Source organism: Oryzias latipes, chromosome 17 (genome assembly GCF_002234675.1).
Source record: "Oryzias latipes chromosome 17, ASM223467v1".
In the NCBI taxonomy this organism is placed as follows: domain Eukaryota; kingdom Metazoa; phylum Chordata; class Actinopteri; order Beloniformes; family Adrianichthyidae; genus Oryzias; species Oryzias latipes.
Window position 1 is genome coordinate 20,943,085 of NC_019875.2, and position 23,737 is coordinate 20,966,821.

General features: G+C 41.3%; 1 protein-coding gene across 1 annotated transcript in view; it reads left to right on the top strand.

The window, feature by feature from the left end:
* rab2a (RAB2A, member RAS oncogene family) overlaps positions 1-19,787 on the top strand; it is a 31,296-nt gene extending 11,509 nt beyond the window's left edge. The window contains exons 4-8 of the mRNA XM_004079148.4: positions 2,597-2,679; positions 4,340-4,432; positions 4,876-4,987; positions 12,319-12,387; positions 17,281-19,787. Coding sequence (XP_004079196.1) covers positions 2,597-2,679; positions 4,340-4,432; positions 4,876-4,987; positions 12,319-12,387; positions 17,281-17,376 — 453 coding nt within the window. The 3' untranslated portion in view covers positions 17,377-19,787. The remainder of the gene's footprint in view (positions 1-2,596; positions 2,680-4,339; positions 4,433-4,875; positions 4,988-12,318; positions 12,388-17,280) is intronic.
* Positions 19,788-23,737: the final 3,950 nt, after the last annotated feature.

The window sequence follows — 23,737 nt, forward strand, 5'->3', positions numbered from 1 at the left end:
TAGGAGCAGGAGCGAAGGCGAGGTAAACGGTCAGGAACAGGAGCACGGATGAGCCAACTGGAGTCTGGAAGCACTCCCACTCCCCAGGAGGGGAGAGGAAAAGAGGGACAATACATGAATCGCACTGCACCAAACAGAGGCATGGAGAACTAAATGATGAATAATGATCAAGAATGGAGAAGAGAGGAAGGGTAGAATTAGAAGAGAAAAGAGGACAGAACCCCGGAGCACCATAGTTACCCCAGCTTCAACTTCTAGCAGCCTTTTAAAACAAATAGTTACTATTAAGTTTAATTTAAACAAATTAACATTAAGTTAAATAATCTCTGAATACTAACTAGTCTGACAATAAGCCTGTCCAAAGAGGACTGTTTTCAGTCTAACTTTGAATGTAGAAACTGAGTCGGCCTCTCTTACATGAGCTGGGAGCTTATTCCATAAGACAGGGGCTTGGTGGCTAAACGCTCTACCTCCAACTGTACTTTTACTAATTCTAGGAACCACAAGCAGTCCTGCATTTTGCGAGCGAAGTGTTCTGTTTGGGTGGTAAGGGACTATGAGGTCCTTAATATAGGATGGGGGCAGTTCATGTAAGGCCTTATAGGTTAACAGGAGGATCTTGAACTTGAACAGGGAAGACCCAGGACACGCTGGAGAGACGGCGTCTCCCAGCTGGCCTGGGAACACCTCGGGTCCCCAAAGAAGAGCTGGAAGAAGTGGCCGGGGAAAGGGAGGTCTGGGCAGCTTTGCTTAAACTGCTGCCCTGCAACCCGGTTCCGGATGAGCAGAAGATGGATGGATGGATGGATGGATGGATGGATGGATGGACTCTTGAGCAATAAAGATAGTTTTTGTCAGTAGATGCCATTGTTTGTAACAAACCCACTTTTTAAGTCAAAGATTAATTTAATCTTCTGTCTTTGGTATTTCTCCCTTCTTTATGGAGAGATTTTCGGTTTTTAAGCCTACTGCCTGACGTTTCCATGAGCTCAGCAGGAACGTTTTGCTCTAGAAGTGTTTGAGAAGTGCTTCCACACCCCAAGTTGTCTGCAGTAATACAGCTGTCCACCAGATGGAGCTGAAGCTCTACGGAAAATGGTGAACCCACTGCAAGCTGATACCACAAGCATATATTGTGTTCTTTTTCTAAGCTTAAAGCTTGAACAATGCAAGAATTACATTTAGATTGTTGGGCAAATGATAAGAAGCTTGATGGCACCCAAAAGCAGAAGATTCACCATTTTCACCCAAAAATAAGTGATTCTTTAAGGTTTAATCTCTGAAAGTTTGGGAGAAACACTGAGAAGAAAAGTTCTGCACCATCTCAGTGCTCAGGTTTCAAACGTCAGGTGTTTCGCTTCCTCGTGCGGCTGATTGAGTTCACCTGCACGTCCAGGTGCGGAGTAATTACTGTCAAAAATGAAAGCCAGCCACACTCCGTGGCTTTTGTCTCACTCAGGCGTTTGTACAGTCGCATACAATCACCAAACTGCTACCAACAGAGAAGCCATTCTGATCATTGTTTGGTCTGCGCTGCCCTGTGAATAACTGTGTGTTTGTGCACACAGGCCTGCAGGCCAGATGGCAGACAGACGCAGTGTTCCCTCTCTTTCACCCTTATTTATCATTTATTCATTAATAGCGTTGCTGGCTGGTTGTCTGAGTGATTTGCCGACTGTTCAGTAACCAGCTCGCTCGCCGTTCGTTTTTCCTGGTTGAATGTTCGGATGGCTCTGACCCGCGTGTGTCGCTGGGGTTGCAGCAGACTAGTTCCCTGACTCAGTAGCTAACTAGAGCGCTGCTGGTTAGACAAACGGGACGGCCGGCCCTCTGACTTGCTGAATGATTCATTGACTTGCTGAGTTTCTGTCCGACTGTCTGGTTTTTCAGATGAGGTCAGAGCAGCGCGGGGCTCGCAGCTGCCGGGATAAAGTGGCGTTTTGTTTTCTGCTCTGGCCTCAACGAACACAGGCAACATTGTTAATGTACACTGGATGGAGATGGAGGATGAATAGACACTGCTTTGAGGGGTGGGGGGTAAGAATGCAAGATGGTGAAAGAAGTGATGGAAAGAAGGGAGGCCCAGGGATGCATGGAGGAAAAAATAGGTGAGGGGTGGAGGGAAGACGCGGTAAAGGCGAGACAATGAAGGAAAATAATGGCAGGGGAGCGAAGGGACAAGGTGACTGAATGAGCCGAATTGAAGTGTGATATAAGTCTGACTCCAATACTGCAACACCACACCTAATGTGACCTTCTTTGTTGAGTGTAAATAGAAAAACTGGAAGGTTATGCATGCAAACAAGGAGAAAGGGTTTTTTTTTTTATTTGATGGGTAGACAGAGAATGGAGGAGAAAAATCTATCGTATCCGGTTACATGCTCTGCTCTGTGCTGTCCTCTACCAAGCTGGCTGAAAACTTGGAGCTGGACTGCTGTAGAGAATCAGGACTGATGCAGATCATAGATAAGGACTTGATTTGCTGAGACAGAGCTGTGCGTTCTGGATGATTACAAAACCAGAGAATCTGCGCCTCTCTTCACATATCTGCAGATTTACATTTGTGTTTTATCAATGAAGTGATCTGTCTCCACAGGCCGGCCAGGAATCGTTCCGCTCCATCACCCGGTCTTACTACAGAGGAGCAGCAGGAGCCCTGCTAGTCTATGACATCACAAGGTAAGCCGGTCAGACGCTGAGGCGTTTGGGAACGCTGCAGAAGCACGACCAGCTCGGTTTTTTTCTGACTACAGCTTCTGCACACGTGACAATACACAGCCACGTTTTCTTCAGACCTTATCCCCTCCTTCAGTTTTAATCGTAATCGTCTGGCTAAATAAATGTTTACAAAAGCATCAACGACAAACCTTAAGACCTGTAGACAGAAAAATCCAGTCCAGTTGTGAACACCATATGCTAAAAGCACGTTCAAGAACCCGCGTTCAGCGCTTTCTTGGGCGCACATCACATACCTGGTGTGTCCGTAAGCATTAGGCGAACCGTCTGTCATTATTCTCCTCTGTTTCCTTCTGTTTAACATTTGATTATCTCCTGTCTGTTTGGAAACACTCCCTTCTTCTTATGCAACTGCTTTTACAGTGTTTTGCATAAATAGGTTTCTCAACCCAGTCCGGTGTTTTAACATCATCGCATAAGGTTATAGAAGCACTTAAAACTCTTTAGGTATAAAACAAAAAGGTGGTTCAATGTTGAAAATAAAGCTTTTATTGTCACTATTTTCCTATATTAGGAACATCAACTGGTAGATGAAGCCTATGTGTTGCTTCAGTTGTGTTACAGTTCATTTCTCTCTGCTTTGCTGTAATTATAATCATGCCTGAACTTGCTCCTACTCTTCATCTCGCTCATGTTGGGTCTATGAGCATCATTTGAAAATATGCTTTACTGAGGCACTAGTCCACAGCTTTGCTTTGAGCGTGTTTCAGGGTTACACGAGTGATATTTCAAATCGGTTTTGAGTATTTGACATTATGGAGAATGAACTATTTCCTGTTGAACTACAGAACTTTTATGTACATTAAGTGACCCAGCTGCAGAATTTGAGCAGATATATTGAAATATTTTCTCCAGAAAGTCTCATTTCAAAGGAAATTAAACTGTTTTCTTATTATATTTTCCCAAGAAAAATGTAAGATTGTATTTATTACATGATTGTTTTAACATTTGCTTTTACTATTGGAGACACCCTCAAATCGGCCCTGTCCTTCAAAGCTAACCCTATTTATTCCTTCCTCTGAATTCCCACTCTTGGCTAAATGTTTTCATATCTTCTTCGTATGTCATAGATGATATTCGCCTTACTTTGAAAGTTTCAGAGCAAGCTCTGACGGGTTAAAAGCCCGACCATAACCTGCGATTTTGATCAACTTCCTATTATGCAAGCAGTTTGTGCACTTTGCTGCAAATCAATGCTTGTCTTTTCTTCTCCCGTGTCATGACGTCTCTGAGACCCCCCCCCCAAAAAAAAAGCAAATAAACATTCAAAGCCTCACTAAAACAGAACATTTCATATATTTGAAACTGTCAAAAAAAGGCAGCAGCTCTTCGCAAACCTTTTTTTTTTTAAGTTTTCACTTCATATCGACACAGGAAGTTGAGGTAATTTTTTTCTGCTGTACGTGTTGCGAACTACTAGAGGAAGTCAAACACACATACACACCAGTATTCAAGGAAACGTAGAATCTGTAACCTCTCGCACTAGTCTGTGGGTGGGGGTTTGTGACAGCAGTTGCTTTATCTGTTATGGTTTCACTTTTCTGGTGCAGTCAGACTGAAACCAAAAATCTGTGTGTGTGTTTTTTTTTTTTCATCGTTTCAGAAGGGACACCTTCAACCACTTGACAACCTGGTTAGAGGATGCTCGCCAACATTCCAACTCCAATATGGTCATCATGCTCATCGGCAACAAAAGGTGAAGTTGTTTTGTTTGTTTCCAGGGATGGGAACACACTGCCCCACATAAGTATGGAGCATCGACTCTATGAGGGAGCCATCACTGGTGGATAAAGACACAATCCACTGCTCAGAGCGGTCTGCTCACATGGCTGGGGCTAAAACGTTATCACAACTTTCTTTGTGAGCAGCCGTGCATGCACACAAACACACAAATGAACCCCCCGCCATCAGCAGACCATGCCGTGCGTTAGAAAATGGGTGACGTTATCTGCCTAAAGCAATAAAATAAATAAAAAAGACTGAGTTCTGTGCCTGACATCCATAATCTTGATGTAAAATTAATGTTGATGATGTACTTTTCTTCAAAAATGTTTTTGTTTTACCCTTAAGAACAGTGCAAGCCCACCGTTTAGTGTGCACATTACTTTATGCATCAATGTCTTTGTTTGTGTTTTTTAGTGACCTGGAATCGAGAAGAGAAGTGAAGAAGGAGGAAGGTGAAGCTTTCGCCAGAGAACATGGACTTATATTCATGGAGACCTCAGCCAAGACGGCCTCTAATGTAGAGGAGGTAATCCCACGCTCCGATATTCCACAGCCTTCCTTCACGGCTTGATTTAGTTTACCCTCCCCTCAAATCCTTAATCTTAAGCCAGATACGAATTTTGCACCTATTAACTGCTCTTTTGGAGTTAAAGGGTTCTTTCTCTGTTGATAAGTGTAGCTAAAGCTTGAAGAAAGCTGAAAATGAAGACAAATATGTATAGTAGGAAAAGAAAAAGAAACCATTCTTCCTACTCGTCCCTTTTGAACACCACCACGTAGCTTTAAGCTAGGGTCATGTTTGAATGCTCTTCAATAGTGTCTGAATGGAAAAACGTGATGTGGAATCAAGTTCTGTGCAAAACTTTTATGTTAAATCACATTAGGTTTTCGGTTCTTTATTTTTGGAAATTGAGAATCGTTTATGGATCATAATCAATGCATCCAATATTAGATTCCCCAACCCACCCCAAAACCTTTTCCTGCTTCTTAATTTTCTTCTCTTCCCAACAACTCACAGCATTTAAAATCACTAATTTCCTCTTTATTATAGCAGTTGCATTCAATATTTATGGGTTAACTGGTGAATACCAATGCAAACCGTCTTAATGAATTAAAAAATTAGATCCAGCTCATATTTTTGCTGGCTCAACCCACTGCACTTAATTTTCAGTCCTGCTGAGTTTGAAGTTTGCTTTGAGTGAATGGGCCGATGCGTCAGCCTTCCTGTTGAGCTGTAGCCCTTAACCTCGCTCACAACTGGCTCCGCCCCTTAGACAGACACGCCCCCGGTGTTTTCTGCGATAAACGCTTGCTGTGGGTCCGCTGGGACGCTTTTCTCACTTATCCAATCACATAAGTAATCCCATCCTGCACAGCACAGCATGCAAGCCAGGGTTGGAGCGTTGTGTGTGTGTGTCTGTGTGTGTGTTTGTGTGAGTCTGTGTTTACCTTTTCTACCCCCCACCCCTTCTTGGTCTACCTTCTTTTCTGGCCTATATCATGCAGAAGCTCACACCCACATGAATGTCAGGCAGAGCTCTCTCTGGGGTTATAGTGTCTGTGTGCGTGCATGTGTCTGTATGTGTGTGGGTGTGTGTGTGTGTGTGTGTGTGTGTGGTATGATTAATTTGTCTCATTAGTGTCCTCTGAATCCTCCTGATACCACTCCTCCCCTCCCTTCATCTCTCTTTGCTCCAGCCCTCCACATCCCTCGACGTCCATCATTTGCTTTTTACCTCCCCTTCACCTCCCCCATTCTCCTCTCCATCGTTTCACCCCTCCCCCGCTCCTCCACTTTGACTTCTGTCCCCCACTCATTTGTGCCTTCCTGCCCTCTCCGTTCATTTTTTTTCTCCCCCAGTTCTTTTCTTGCTCCTCTTCCCCCATCATCTCCCCTTCCTCTCCAACACTAGATCAACCAGTTAAGGTTCATACATATTCATAACCTCCACCCTGCCTCCCCTCAGCGACACCTAGTAGCCAATCAGAGCGCAGGGTTTGTCGTCAGGGTCTGTGGGTGGACACTGGGGCTGATGGGATGGCCCTTGGAGACGGATGGAGAGATTCTGTAAGCATGTTTTCATCGTCTCATCTCTCCATCCTCTCGTCTTCCATTTTTCATCAAGATGCTGTCTTCGGCTGCCTCCCTTCTTAATTCCGTACTTCTTTTTTTCATTTATCTTTTCCCCTCAGTTTTTTGGTTTTGTTTTTGTTGCTATTTTTATTTCTAAATTTGATGTTCTTACTATCTGTCTTCATTATTTTGCTGTCACTTTGTGTCGCTTTTCCACTGGGTTCATGTTGTTCTTATGAACCACTCAACATACCTACTAACTAGGACTGCACGATATGAGCAAAACTTGCGATATGCAATATTAGTGATCAATATTGCGATAACGATATAATTTGCTATATATAAACAAATAGCAAAACAACCAAAAACATCATTACCATTTCATTGCAACAGGTTAAAAATTATAATCCAAATGACCCTCATTGATGTAGGAGGAAAACATCTGACATGAAAGGGCTCATCTGATTGGTCAACAACATGAAAGGGTCCGTCCAATTGGTCAAATGCATAAATAAATTTATTTGATTCGTTAAATGCTTCAAGCTGCCATAGGATTGTTTTAGCACATTTAAGGTAACCATTTATTGCGATTTTTGCTGACTTTTGCGATATGGATATTGCACTGCTTGATATTGCGATAACGATAAATTTGCGGTATATTGTTCAGGCCTACTGCTAACACCTTCTCGTCTAAACTCTTTTATTGACTCACTTTTGGGACCGACATGTTTCTAAAGGGCCACAATGCTTCATCATCACAATAGGTTGCGTTGACGATAATTACTTTCCGAGAAAAAGTGTTTGAAAGGGAATAAAGACTGGCAAAGAATTAAAATAAGTTTTGTTTCCACTGTGCCCATGTGTCTGTTACACGCTTTCCTGATATGTGACTGTTGAAGTGTTCAACAATCGTGTTGTTCAACCCTTTAACACCGGACCTTAAGCTCTAGTCTTTACATTATTTCAATTGCCATAACTCAAAAGTTTACACAATGAACGTAAATCCAACGCATTTTGAAGCGTGAAAAAAGCAGCCTAGCGCTGATTTGCAACACTTTACAGTAGGGAAGTGTTTATGCAATCAGTGGAAATCAGCTGATTCTGTCTCAGAGGAAAGTGGCTCTAAGCTGTGAGGCAAGACTTTACGTTAGAAGTTGTATATATGGGTGTTAAACTCTTCTGCCACTTTTCTCTGCGTTAGCACCAGCTGATTTATGCTAAATGCGTAAACGATTGAAGAGTTACTGTCAAAGTGTGTGTGATATTTAGGTGTTGCAGGTAACATATCTGGTGTTACAGGGTTTAAGAATGTTCAGCTCTGCGATTTAGATTCTTTAAGTTTTGAGCCTCTTTGGGGAGTTTCCTTCTTTGGTGATAGCAAGTCGTTTCTAACATAACAGATTGATGCTAATGGGATTTGAAAATGTATCACTTTAATTAATGCTCCTAAAAGGTTATTTAAATGTAACTTAACCTCCATAACTCATTTTATTTTTTTTCTGCACGTTCAGACAACCGCATAGAAGATTTTTTAAGGAAATTCAATTGGACGAAGCTTGGGGGTTAAAAAGAAAGTGCTAAGAGTTTTTGCTGTGCTCCTTAATTTTCTGTCCTAAATCTAAAATCTTTTCCGTGACGTAAATGGAAAATGGTGTATACTTGTACTGCCTTCTTAGAAGACCTAAAGCGCTTTACAGTCTCATTGACCCACAAACACACACATTCACACACTCTGCTGCCGGACACTGGTGCTGGCAATGTGGGGTTCAGTGTCTTGTCCAAGGATAGGGTGGGAACTGAACCCAAAATCTTCCGATCAGAAGACCGCTCTACCTCTGCACCACGGCCGGCCCGTTGTTCCAATATGTAGAATACATTTTTCTTCAAATGAATATGTAACAATGGGATACTTTCTAAAAATGTTTACTGGCACAAACCCTGGACGATTGTTGTTGGCGGTACCTACACTTAAAGTACAACAAAGTTCTTTGTGCAAAGGAGCAAGATATGTAACGCTTATGCTCTAAAAACGTATGTAGCAACTGAATCACATCTGATGTGGTTAGATGAAAGCAGAAATAAACCCCCAAAATAATCTGGAGTTGGAGCCTTGTTGAAATGTGATGCAGGGCTCCAGACTGCGACCATTTGCTCGCATTTTGCGACCAAAATTTGAGACTGTGCGACTGAATTTTACATCCAGTCGCACATGCGCGACCAGTAAATTTGCCTCCCCCACCCTCCGTATTTTTTTATTCATTAAACGTGGAAGCGGCCCGTCAATGATCAATGAAATGAGCAATGAAATCATCAATGAGACGCGAGCCCACACGCACGCAGACAGACACACACACACTCGTGAGACTGGAGCACACGCGAGCGCACACTCGCATGTCATTGAGTGATGCCTGAGGCGGCCAATGCGTGTGAGAAGAATAGGGAAAGTCACTGCAAGTGGCTAAAATATGTGGAGGGGCGGGGCCTAGAGATAATCGAGTGCGCGTTAACGTCTGTGGGAAGGAAACGGAGACAAATCATCACAACCTGATATGTGCGTCTGAGCTATGAACAGCTAGCGAACTATTGATTCGTTCTTCCGACCTGCGGCTAGTATACCAGTGCCAGAGTGTACAGCAGGGGTCTCAAACTCGCGAAGCAAACCACGGCTCTCATGCACGGCTGTAACGACAGCACACCGCTCCCGCGGGAGATGGTCAGCTGAGGAGCATAAATGTCCCACACCTACATGCGTGACAGCTAACGGGGCTCGAACATAAACACGTGTGAGCGACAACACGATTTAGTCTTAGACGCACTTAAAACACGTGTGGAAAATGCAACGATAGACGTGTTTGAGATGAACCAGCGCCCGGGAGGGGGGGGGGGGGGGGGCATGAAGGCGAAGCTGCAACAGGAAGTTGGAGTTGTCCTTAACATTCAATTTAATAATTATGCCTCTCCCCCTAAGTATGATCTGAGATATTACATCTTTTATAATTATTTCAATGTTTTGTGATGTATGTAGCCTTTTTTTAAATCAGTTGGTATTTTAAATTATTTTAATTGATCAGTGAACTACAAAAACCCATCAGGACGCATGTCCCATAATGCATTGTTTTGTAGTCTGTAGGGCAGCTTTCAGTCAGTTCAGTACTAAATTTCCAGCTGTGTTTGGTCAGGTTGGGGTCTTGCTTCCGCCCCTTTCTGGTGATATTTTGGTTTTGAATGACAGGTGATGTTAGAGCAAAAACAAAAATATGTCTCACACCAGGTGATCTGTGCAGCGTTACGTCCATCTGGGTGATCTCAAATTATTGTGCATCTTGGCTGCACGTATTTGGTGTCGCCAACATGAATTTCCATCCCCTAATGTTTACATACATTTAAGTATTGTTCTTAACTGTGAAATGACCGAAAGGTTATTACGGTAATCACTTGTTACTAAAAACTTTTTTTATTCTAAATTTATGGTATTTTGTTTACTATTTTTTCTGTCATGACAGCGATGCTGCTGTCAGTTTACCTTCTTGTTGCATCTTCAAAAGTGCAGAATAAAATCTGACACTGAATTTGAAAAAGCAGATTGTAATTTTTGCATCTATAATTAAAGTATTTATTTACTTTATTTATTTTATTTAGTGTATTTATAATACAGTGGAAATTAGAAGATCTGGTTTGCATGTTGATTTACGGTATGCGCCCCTAAATTTTCAGGTTGTGCCCCTAAAATTTTCATTTAGGGGCCACAGTGCTCCTAGTGAAAAAAGTTAGTCTGGAGCCCTGTGATGGAGTCAGGGGTGCAGGTGTGTTGAAAGAAGGAAAGAGGACAGCAGCGAACATGATGGAGCACATCAGAGAGCACCCTTGGGCTCAGTCTATTTCTGACAAGGAGTCAGATTTGGAGTTCAGGATATATTTTCAGTCTCTGGACACTTTTTGTCTGGAGAAAGCCTCTTTTTTGTCCTTTTCCTTTTGTATTCTTTTACTAGTGGCTCTAAAATTAGCCTGTCCTCTTGCGTTGTTCCTGAATAGACTGAGAGCGTGCAGCTGAAGCAAGATGTCTACTATGTTCAAGCTGTTGATTTATGCTCACATCTTTTAAACACAAACCATAAGAAACTATCCATCGGGAAAAGCTGCATCAATATCGTAGTCATAGTAGAGTCCCTCGAGAAGCTTAAGTCCACTTTATTTCATCATCTTTGATCCTTTTGGTGATGGCAGTGTGTGTTTGGAGCGTGGACAGATAGTGTCATACTTATCGTGCTCACATCCTGTTTTTGATCCTCCCAGAACTACTTTCCTTAATAAGATTTGCAGACATATGACCTTTAGTTGCAAGGACCTAAAAAATATTGTGTTTCCTCTTAGACCTCCATGCAAGAATGTGTTTACACTACACTAGCAGATATAGAGTTTCTCTTCCTCCTAAACTTCAGAAAGGTGTGAGCGTTCAGCATCAGACTACTATCCCTGGATGTAGCTGCTAACATGCCTTACTTGTATTTTTCTCAACTGGCCCTTGGTCAGTCATTGTTGGCACCCTGTGCACTGCGGCACCATTGACAAGACAACTACAAACACATGGGTCCAATTTAACAAGCTGTGGAAAGTAAAATTACAGAAGAACTTTTTACCAAATTGTAATCTTAAACTACGTACAGATTGGGCCTGATTAGCTTGTGGTGTTCACACTGGGCAGGCAGGGAGGGGCTTTTTCAACTTTTTCTACTGTTAACTTGTGCATTTTTGCCACCTTCATTTGGAAGAGGCTTGGTGCAAAATGTCAAAGCTGTGGACAGAAACCGGAAAAAAAGTTGGGTTTATTGCTAGCATCATTGCAATGGCAGATATGGGTTACAATCATGTCAGGGGAGTGGCCTTAGTTTATCCTAATTTGAATTTCAAGCGCGGACATTGTCTGGTTCGTCACCGTGTCTGAATTGACCGAAAATCCAGCTTTGCACTGAGTTTGAGTTTCACCACGTTACTGCCAAATTCGGATCCCCGGTTAGTCAGAGGTGACCTAGTTTAGTCGGCAACAGGCGATCAATGGCCACGGCTTTTGTACATAGATCCAGAAAACCTGCGTACGTATAAGTGAACCTGAGAATTTTGAAAGTGGAAGCCCAAAACCCGCGTGAACGCACATTAAAACAGACTTTTCATTGGAAATGGCTGCTTGAATGCACGTTGCCAAAGGCGGTGTGTACATAGATTTACACATTCATCAAAATTTATAGTACAATATAGATTTTTTGGAGCCATTTTTTTTAAAGTAGGTCGCATTCTGAAAAAGTATCAGATCCCCTGGGTTATGGTGTTCAGACTACCCATACCAACCTACACTCATCCACACACACATACACACACATGTTTTGGGACACCTATTATTAGTTCTTGTTGTCTTCAGGGTGTGTTTTTCCTCTCACAACGTTTAACTGCTTCACTGTTTAGCAGCCAACTCAAATGACTGGATTTCTTACTGGCAGTTGACACACCTAAAGGAAATGTTAAACAATGTGAATCGTTCTTTCTGTCCTGACTGCGGTGACTAAAATCATCGCAGGTCCACACATTTTTGGCAGGTTTTCAGGACGTGTTAGTGAATCTTTGCAAGTTTAGACAGAGTGTTCACATGAAGCACAACTGAAATGAACTGAAATCTTGTTTCCAAACAGACCGCATACATTTTTTACCGATGATGTGAGTCTAATTTGTGAAGCCGTTTTTTTCTGAGTGAAGTGAATCAAATGTCTTCTGCACCTTCCTGTCTGTTTCAGGCTTTCATCAACACAGCAAAGGAGATCTATGAGAAGATCCAGGAGGGAGTGTTTGATATCAACAATGAGGTGAGACACACTCGACTCTCCTATATGCCCTTGCTAAACTTTTCCTCCTCCTTCGCCTTCCCTTTCTTCCCCTACAGTGTGACAGTGTGCTTGGTTTGCCGCACTCCCTCTTGTCGGAAAAAGAGTGGATGAGAATTTAGAAGAAAAAAAACCTCTCCTCCTCCTTTGAGTCCAGCCAAGCAAAACTTGCGATCCTCCCAATCATCCGCTCTATTTTCCAGTCACTCCGCTCACTCCTGAACTCTTTCTCTCTTTCTGCTTTCTGTCTCACTCTCTCTTGGTGTCTTGCCAGCCCATAAATTCCTCACATCCCACAAGGTCTCAGTCATTCAGCAAAAAAAAACAAAACAAAACAAACACTCACTCAGCCTGTGAGCTGTCTATCCAGCATGTCGCTGAGTTTGTGACTCTGTCAGCCAAATTTCTATCTTAGGAAAGCAGCTATCCAGCAGGAAGGTCAAGGGGTCCGGGCCATGGCATAAGCGGAAAAACCAACATGCTTTCAGAGAGTGGAAAAATTGGAAGAGCAGTGTCATTTTATGTTAATTGTCGATTTAAGGGTTGATTTATTGCCTCAGTGTTCCTCACCGGAAACTTGACAGTAAGTTCACAAACTAAAGTTACAGGAGAACAGCAAGAGGATTTTCTTTAAAAAAAACTGTCAAATTAGAAAAATGTAATGTCAGTATGAATGCATGAACTAAAATATATTTATGATATATAGGGGTGCGATTATATAAGCTTGCTTCTTCCCACTCATTCCCACCTCAGTTAATTATCTTTGACTACAATGCTTGAAATAAATCAATAAATGACTGTAAATGACTAAAATGACTGTAAAGAAAAGCAGTAATTTACCGTCTTCAAGCCCCTTTTGGTGTTTGTAAATGTATATAGGAACTAGACTGAGTGGGTGTGACATGTTTACTTCCAGCTCCAACTAAAAGATGTCCATCAGTCGCCATATTTGCTGCCATGCTGGAGCTAGACGTCGTCAGGAAGTAACGATTGGTCCATGTCTGTCTGAGTCATCATTTCTATAGCAACCACTCTGGCCAATCAGTAGTGAGCTTGTTGGAATTAGCATTGGCCCAACGCCACAGACAACCACTTTGTCCGCTTCGAGAAGTGGACACATTCAGACGTGCTAAGTTTGGATTATTTAAAAAAAAAAAAAAAGCCTATCGAAGATGCAGATGACCTGATTGTAGACGCACAAACCTTAAGTTATTATTTTTTGCACAGAGACGCATAACCAACTCCCAATTCCATTCATTACTGTTTAAAATATTGATTTTATGATGGTGTTCATGCACCACGTTACCTTTAAAGATCAACGTAAATCCTTAAAGGATATTTGCTGTTTAGTGTTTTTCTTTTCTTTAAATCTCTCCTGCTGTTTTTTTTAACACGGGAATATCATGCAATAAAAAAAAAACCGCCAGCTTTATGGACTATTTGGGTTAAGGTGTTAAAAATGTAATTAGATTATGAAAAAGTACATTTTTCTTAAAGCCAGGATTCTTTTGTACAAAGGAAGACAAAAATAGTCCCCTTCTGCATATAGCAGCCATTGTCACTGACTCATTTCTGGTCCAAACCGAAGATGCAAAAGCAGATTTGATAGAAAACTCACAGGAATGCAGCCCTCAATGTCCAATCCATGAGATCTGACCCCACCTGAACTCCAGAACATAATGGTCTGGAGTAAAAAAGACATTCATCAATTTTTAATCTTGGCTAGCTTGAATGGGCTTTTAGGCTCAGGTGTTGGTGAAGGGAGCGACAAATATTTGGGAGAATCCGTTTTTATATCATGCACTCCGTATGTCTTTAGTACTTGATCACAGATTTATGAAGTACAGAATGAGAGCTTTATATTGTCGGAACTCAGCATTGAAAAAAAAATTGAATGAAAATCTGCCGGCTGTTTAATTGATACCCCATTTTTTCAATTTTATGTATTTACTTCATTTGTTTGATGTCTTAAATTTTAGTTTTATATATCTACTTCATCTGAAAGATTGTTTCACCAAGTATGATGAACAAAAACTGTACGAATAACTTTGATGATTACTCCCAAAAAGTAGCCTCGCTTGATCGCAAAACTCTTGCGTCAGACGTTTAATGTCTGTAAAGTTTAAAAGCTAAAATGTGTTTTTTCCTATCAGTGTGATCAACTGATATTAAAGACGTCATTGTCTGTGAATCTGGGACACAAACAGGAGCAAACGTGCGTGAAAACATCTGTGTTTGCAGCTAAAGCAGTGGATCAACAGAGGCATGTGTGAATGTGTCCACATCTGTTTTGGGCCTTCCAGCCGGCGAGTGCAGGCGCGGGGCAGACGGAACTGGCGAGAGGCAGCCGAGGCGTGTTTTCGCTATTAGCAACAGAAAGACGAAGGGAAAGGCGAGCGCGGGGAGCCGGCCAAGCCACATCAGCTGACTGGCTCAGGGAAAGAAAGGGAAGCCCCAGCAGAAATGTTGGCAGCTACTATGAGAAAGCAGACATCCTCTCACACATGGCCTTAGCTCAATAAATGTGATTTAAAGGCATACAGTGTTTCCCAGAGGCACTAATGCTACTGAGTGTAGGAGGGGGAGTTACCCTGAGAGGGAGAGATAAATATATACAGAAAGATAACGGGGGGGAAAAGGCGAGCGCTCTGCAGCCACAGAGGGAGGGAGAAGGAGATGATGAAACGCAGGGAGCTCTACAGCAAAGAGATGAAAGCACCTCCCTACCACCCACGTGCCCGCCTCTCTCTCATTTCTCCTCTTTTATATGTGGTTCCTCTTTTTTCCTGGCGTCCTTGAGTGTTGCTGGTGTTTCCTTTGGCTTTGTGCAGCGCAGCAGCACCTGTTGCTTCCTCTATGATGTGATCTAATGGAAAGCCTCGCCGGCCTCACCATAATGCTAATCTCAACATGAATGCCGTTCTTTTATCATTTGTTCTTAGATTGTGGTTGTGGGTTGACCATTTTTATCTCTCTATTTAATCATATTGAAGCATTTAAGTCCTTGTAAAAATGTTTGTGCTTTATTGTTTATAGTAACTTATAGAAATGTGGTTGATTTAGGAAACTAATGGGCAAAAAAACTTCCAAAAATGACAGTAAACTTTACTCTGTACTCATGAACAACCTACATTTATCATAAACTATAAGAGAACTGGAAAAAGTGACCCCTCCCCTCCACGGCGTTCCAAACAGGAAGTAGCCAAAATCCTATCGGTTTCTGTTGAGAAATAAACAGTTAATACTCAGTCATTCTATTTGTCAGAATAACCATTTTGCTCTGTTAGCTATTTTAACATATTAGCGCTAATCCTAATTTTTTTTAATGATTTTTTTTTCTGCAGTTAAAATTGTTCAAGTTATAAACTGGCCAATCAGAGGCCTCAATAAAAGGATGTGGTCTCATGTTGAACATTCAAAGTATTTGACAGATTCTCCCGAGCCTGCTTTTACGTATGAGGGCTGAGGACTTTGGTGAGACTGGTTGCCATAAAAATCTTGAATCATACTGACTTGGACCAATCACTGCTTACGGATTTCGTCCTGCACCAACATTGGAGGCGTCCATATTGTGAAAAAATGGCGACTGACTGGAATTTATTTCATTATAGCCAGAAGTAAACAGTGTTCTATGTGTGATGTCACTCTCACTGGGTTGAAATGTAGACCGCATGCGTTTGATGTCACAGCACCTGCATGAACACCCTCTCCGCCATTATGGGAGTAGAATTATGGGAGTCAAACAGAGGGACCTTTTGTCGTGTCAACTCGACTCTCCATCTTTGGTCAGTTCCCTCCATGTTTTCGACAAGACAAAAAAAAGGGATGCAAAGCCTGGGATGCTGCTTCTGCACATTAGCATGTTTGTGTTTGTGTGTTTTCTGTTATTCAATCACAGTTTAAACAAAAAGTACCTGTCCACAAAAGTAATGGATTGGCACCAGTACCGGATAAAACCCAAACAATACCCATCCCCTAAATATGTACCACTTTAAGACGAAATAAATGTGTAGCCATACACCTGTTGGCTGAATCAAAACAGCGTGTGCTTGACTCCCCAAAATGGCGGACAGTTGCGTACGCATGACATCACTGCAGTCAATGATATTTACTGTTTTACCTATTTTTAATGTATCATTCCCGTGTCCATGAGTTCAATCTGAGATGGTTACGTGCTTTTTAAAGCAAAGAAAAGGTTTCCTGTTTAACACATACGCATATCAGCGCAAAGCTGCTTTTCTGCGCTCGGATCACGTTAGTTGCGTCAACGGTTGAGTTGTGGTCGTCAAACGAAGAGCTCAGGCTCCGGTGTTGGAGGGTTCAGGTTAACTAACCTCTGTTTCACCTCTCAGGGATTTTATAGGAAGTAAAAGCGGAACCTCTACCAACCACCTAATGTTATTGAGCAGTTCCGCAAAAAAGAAAGAAGGCGTCAAATCTGCATCTCTGGACTAAACTTCCACACTACTGCAGCTGTTTGTAGCTACTTGGATCACTCTGCTGAGTGTTGGATTAGTCCGCCTTGTTTCCAAAGCTACACAGATCTTTTAGTTGTTATAATGTGATTTATTTCCTCTTTTTTTTCTCTCAGATTTGCACTGAAGATGTGGTTCTGTTTGGCTTTAACAGAGCTCAACTGAAACAATTTACCCTTAAATTTTATTATAGATGGAACGACTTCCAAATGGAATTATAGTCGGGTCATAAAGGCAGAGTTGATTTGATATAACAGCTCGGGGGAAATGACACAAATTGTGTGAAATTGTAAAACGGGGTGTGTCCACGGCAGCCCGAGTAACCGTTCAGGATATGTTTTATGTTTGGGATGGCTTTCCTCACTTATGAGTGTTGTTGTTTTTTTGTGTGTTCATGCAGGCTAATGGTATTAAGATCGGACCCCAGCATCCCACCACCAACTCCACACTGTCCAGTAGCCAGGGAGGCCACCAGGCTGGAGGAGGCTGCTGCTGAAGCCCTGAGACATGCGTCCCCCTCACCCTGCCTCCCTTTAATTGTAACCCCTCCTCCTCCTCCTCTTCCCTGCCCTCTCCCCCCTCCCTCCTTTTTGCATTTCTACAGAACTGTCTCAGCCCACTAACAGTTTGTTCACCTGTCTCTCTACCACTTTATTCTTTCATCGTCCATCCTTGTGTCCCGATTCTCGAGGATCCCACTGGGGTTTGGCAGAAAACCGCCCCCCCAACACCAAACCTTCCTTCTGCAGTCCTAAAAAAAACGTACTCACTAAAATCAGAAATCACCCTTTTTTTCTTTCATCATATTTTTACATTTTTATTTTAAGAAACAATCTTGGTTTACTTCAGAGATTTTTGAGGTGTTTCAGCGCCTCCAAAAACGACGAGGCCCTCTTTGGTGTTTGAGCTGACTTTGTCTAGACAGAGAAAGGACTGGCAGAAGAAGGTAACCGCTCTTAATGGCTGACTGTATGGAAGGAAACCCGGCACAGTGTTGTGTCTATATGCACATCTGTACGTGTTATTTTCTATTTTTTTTGTTTTGTTTTGATGGCGGGACGTGTTCCCACATGCGGAGTCAGTCTCCATGCTGTGCCTGTGTGTGTATAGAGACTCCAGGGTGTCAGTTTGTCAGGTCTGGGAGGCGTTCAAGTCACTTTGTATTATTTATCCATAAAGAAAAGTGCAAATCACTTCATTTTTGTTCCTCCTTCCCCAGCATTTTCTATTTATTAACATCATGTTACTTTGTTCGGCTCCAGTGTCTCGGAACATTTGTAGTTACTTAACACTAAAACTGGTTGTGACTTAAAAAAATGTGTTTTAAAACCACCTGGGTAGAGAATAAAAGACCAAACTGTTGAGTGTGAAAAGAGATCCTTTTGAAAGAGTGAGGACGGCTGAGAGGGATGTTTGCCACCAAGAAGGAGAAAATTCAAAGGAACCTGGTTTTTTCCTTTTTTTTTTTAATTAAATATAAACTATCAGGCACGTTTCTGTGTATATATGGCTCTTTAGGTTTCTGTGGCTGTTTGGGTGTTAAAGATGAAGCGCGGCATGTTATTGTGGTCCTGTTTTCGTCTTTACCGGCTACTGCTCTGAGCCTTTAAACAGCTTTTTAGCATTTTTAACCAAGTCTCATTGAAACCCGCGGCTGCCCTGCAACGTTGGGGTCGGTGGTGCCCTTTTTTTTAAATGACAAGTATGAATGATAACAGGCTGTTAACAGGACAGAGCAGAGGCATTGAAAGTCCCTGGTGGGGGAAAATGTCAGAGCTTCTCCCTTTTAAACAAGATTTCCACCAGGAATTAGCTGGCAGACATGTATGTAACATTTGGAGCTTGATGGACAACCTTCCGCGGTGTTTGTTTGTTTGTTTTCTTTTGCTTTGAGATCTCAGATGTAATAGAGGCCGATTTATTTTATTTTTTATTATGAGCATATTGGCTGCTTTGGTTACTCGTCAGGCGCCGCCCCCGTCCCCATCCTTATCTCCTGCTCTTGCACTGTGCGGTAACGACGGCTCTTTACTCATTTTTCATGCCAAATGATTGTGTTTACCTGTGTTTTGATAGAGTAACGTGGTGAAACAGCTAAACTCGTATAGCCTGACCTGAAAATCAGCTGTCTGCCTTAACTCTAATCGTCTGAGATCTGGGCCGCTGTAAAGAAGAAGGAAAAAACAAAAACACAATGATCCTTTATCTCCAGAAAGGCGTTTTATCGCTAACTAGTATTCCACATGCGTAGACGCACACTTAAGGAGATGATGTCCTAGAAAGCGGCCTAGTGTGAACGTTCTTATAAATTGGGGCATTTGAAAGTAGCCTAAACCCATGTTTTGTTTTGTTTTCCACCCCACCCCCCCTCCGTGCACGCGTACCCACCCATCCTGCACACAGCATGCAGGCCTGGGTGATGCATTCAGAGACCCCCGTGTATTTAGCCGAGCTGTGTGTTCTCTCCAGCCTAACTGTATAAATCGTTTCTGGTTTCACAGCAGTGCGAGTGAATCTGTTTTTCCCTTGGCAGTGTGCTCCTCTTAATTGAGTTTATTTTCTAAATTTATAGATATATATTCAGCTGGTTATTAATCTTATTCTGATGATGGTTATTCTTTGTAAAGCAACATGTAGTGTATGTGCGTGCGTGCGTGTGTGTGGACCCCCGAGGGGTCGGTAACGGGGGGGGAGGATCAAGCCAAACCTGAAGCATCCTATGTACCTATCTATCTATGGATTGATCTATCTTATATTCGTGGTCCTCCTCTTGTCGCTCCTCCCTCCTCCCGCCTCTCCTCCCGCCCCCTCAACATTATTTGCTGTGTTTGTTCTTTGGAAAAAATAAAACTTTAAAAAAAAAAAAAAGGAAAAAAGAAAATGCTATCACAATAAACTATAATAAAACATTCTAAACTCTAAACATCTCATTTTGATGGTTATGTAGAGATGGCTAAAATACAGTGTTTAAAAAAAGTTCTAAAGTTGCACTTTCTGTCTTTTTATTTTTATTTTTTATTGAAGAAAATGATTTGAAACGGTCCGTGTGCTGCTTAAAGTCCCACTCCGATCGTCTATAGTCATTTAAAAAATGTTCCAAGTGGTCTTTTCATTAGGATTTCAGCCAAATCTTTTTTTTAAAAGCTGTCGTTTTCTTGGACCTAGTTTCTGCAGAGCGGCAGGAGTTCATTCGAAAATTTGCCTCCAAGATGCGGGCGGGGCTGTTGGCGTGGAGTAAGCTGGCCCCCATTTCCCATCATCCCTTTTACTCTCTCTGTCCCACTACCTTACAGCCCCTCACACCCCCTACCTAACTTTGGCAGTGCAACAAAATTTGGCGAGCAATATTGGAGCCATCCGTCTGTTTTGATCCAGAGTCCAGCTCAGCCAAGGAAAACAAGTGGATGATCAGAATGGAGCGGTGAAAAGTCCTCCATCATCATAAGCGTGTTTAAATAAACATTTTCATCGGAGTGGGTCTTTAATCGTATGCGATGAAGCTATTAAATGTAGAAGAGAAGGGCGGCGCGCTCCCGGATGTGTACGGTTTGACCTTCAGCCGTCATGGAGATTGTATTCCCTGAAGAGGCCCGGTTGAACCAGGAGTCTGCTTAATGAATGAAACATTTTATCACTTGCAATCAGGGGAAGCTGATCGGCGCTCGTCCACCAAAGCCTTGCATATCTTTCAGCTAAGTTATCCAATAATAAAAGAAACTGGAGGCTTTTTCACCCAGAAAGCAGAGTGAAGAATATGCAGGTGAATCACACACACCCTAGAAGTTAGGCCCACGCACAACCAAGCAGCTCCATCTGGGACCTGATCTCCTCATCAACCAGACTTGACCCAGTGAGTACTTGAAGGAGTCAGATGCTTCTGCAATGAAGAGAAATGAAGGCCAATGCAGTTTTTTAAATTATTTTTTTTATCAGCAAAGTACTTCCCCCGTGACCAAAACTACCATTGAAACATTTTAACTTACAGTTTCATTTAGTGCTTTCATTTTAATCTTTAACTACAATGATTTTATAGCTTTTTGTTTCCCTTTTTTTTTTTTTTGGTTCCTTTTTTTACATCGGTGGAATATCTAATCTATAAACTGATGCTAAATAAATTCCCTTCAGATCTTTTAATTGCAATGTGGTTTATTCGGGTTCCATATTATATAGAAGAGCTTTTTCAGCTGCCATGGTAAAGGCATCCCTCTTCCTTTCTCTGATGTTCTGACAGTGATGTCCTCAGTTCCACCTGTGCCCTCAACACTGGACTCTACAATTCTGACCTTCCTGATGGCTAACAAATAGGTTTGAAAGGGTTGCTGGGCATTAAAGTTCCAATAAAAAGCAGTTGAAGCACAAATTTAATTACAGATAGCTTCTTCGGGATCTAAATTTGACAAAGAATTGCAAAAAAAAAATGGATATTTTTATCAGACCAGAGGCAAAAAGCCTGGGATTTACTAAAACTTATCATCACAGCTAAAGGTTATGGCCACATGCTGCTGCTTAGAACATGCTGGCAAGATGCTCAGCTTTTTAGTTTTTCACAGCACTAATCCTTTAAAAAAATCATCTTTTCAAGGATTTTAGGTTATGGCTAACTTTCTTCTCTATGTGAGTTTATTAAGTCAAAAGTTTGTCTCCAGGATTTAAAAACAAATTTTACAAGAAAGCTTTGTGATGAGCTCAGCTAAACTTCAGCAGAAAGTGGGACGTCAGCATTATTTTTATTTGCCATCGTTCAAGATTCATTAAAAGTTAATATGTTTACACTTCATAAGTTCAATTTTAGGGTATAACAGATTGTATTTAAAGCTGAATTTTCCGTTTTCATAAAGCAGCAACGAACATTTAATACAAACTAAAGTTAATGAAAAATCACTGATTTTTCTTTTTTTTATTAAAAAAAATTAAAGTTTCATTAATTTACCAAAATTCACAGACATATTTTGCATTTCTGGTGGTTTTCAAGGCTTTTTTTGTCTTTGTTTTTCTTTTTTGGTGTTTTTTAATTCATTTATTTTTTTAGATGTTTGTTTTTTAAATGCCTCCAGGCTTCAAGCACATTAACACAATGAGTATATTTAGAAATCTTTACTTTAAAAAAAGAAAAATACATCAAACCAGTCCTTTGGTATTTGTTGCAGTTTGTTATACTGTAATTATAAGAAACTGTCACTTTGCATTTCAGAAAAAATCAAACCAAAGGAGCATCCTACCCTTTCACAAACAAAAAGAAAAACACAATGTGTTTATCTCATGTTAAATTCATATTTGTAAAGTATTACAATTGATTTAACTTAATTTTTTCTGTTTATCACTATAAAGTTACTATAGAAAGGCTGCACTGAAATCAAATGGAAACTGATCAAATTAATTATGGATTTTATAAAAATAATCCAACTTCAAATACACTCTGGGAGGTTCTGCAACAATAAAAACACCCACCTTCATCCCACAAATACATTCAACTGCAAAGTTGTAGCTGCTTCAGTTTTGCACATCATCATCCTCAGGTTTATTCACGCCAACAAAATATAAAATGCCTCTTGGATAAAACTTTGTTGTGTTTACACGGAAACTGTGCTCCTCTGCTCAAAGCCTTCTGGGGAGCAGCTGGCACAATGGGTGCACTTTTTTTTTTTTTTAGTTTTGATTTAGACTACAGTTAAAAACAAACATTGCAGCATGGCGTCTAACTTTCAAAATATGCGTTCGTGTTAGGAAGTTGTTGTGAAATGTGTGGTGCTTTGCAGAAAGGAGGAAGTCAGCAAGCAGACAAAAAGATCTGAGAGTTAGGACAGAGAGCACAGCTCCATGAGGGAGACAAAATGTGTGTGTGTGTGCGCGTGCGCACATGCATTTCTCTCCCGAGGCCAGATTGTTTTGATAAGCAAATTACAGATTGTGTCAGGGACATCCGCGTTATTGCAGGTTACTCACGTTCCTGCAGCGTGCATCATTACTTCATTGGTTCAGGGCAGAGAAAAGAAACAGAAAATTCAAAACCATATATTCTGGGGCTGCTTTACCATGTCGCTATGGACACTGTAAAGTTCTCACACATCTACTATTCTGCTTAGTTTGAAATAAAACTTAGAGTGAAAACAAATCCACTTTATTCTCACCCTGTGTTTAAACATGTCAACAATACTCTTTGACTTCAACGATAAGAAGCATATGAACTGCATAAGAATCCAGGATTCAAAAACTTATGTTGGTGCAGAACATGGGATAGAAAATACAAAGTTTGTGTCCAATCTATCGTGGTTAATCAACGTTTGCAAGAACTGAACCTGCACCTGAGTCTAAGCAAATGCAAACACATCTGTAATTTTTACTGTTCTAAGAGAAGACCATCACAACCCCAAAATGTCGTTTTTTTAACATGTGGCTGACAAACACACGTGAAAGTTTGATTGAAGGTTATGTACTTTGATATGACTGGTTATCACCGTAACTAATCATCTGGTCTGAAGCATATAGCTGCATTTCTTGAAGCGAAGCCAGCAGGATTGATTGTAGAGGTTTGGCACTGCACATGTACAAGTATTTTATTCAATCAGATTACACAGTTGATAGGAAATATTCTATTTTATCAATGCTTTCCTTCTGTGAAAATGTACAGAACACAAGTCCTAAAACTCTACATTCAATGCTCAATTTCTTCAAATATGTGCCTTTATGTTTGCTACTTAGAAATATGCACACTCTAGATGTGTTTGTGGGAAATGGGAATATTTATACAAACGTGATGTGTTCTTTTAAACCCTCGACCTCTGAATTGATTTGCATTGACAGGGGTCAAGGGATTCAAAATTATATTTCTTCAAGATCAACCGTTTATAGTAGCTTTT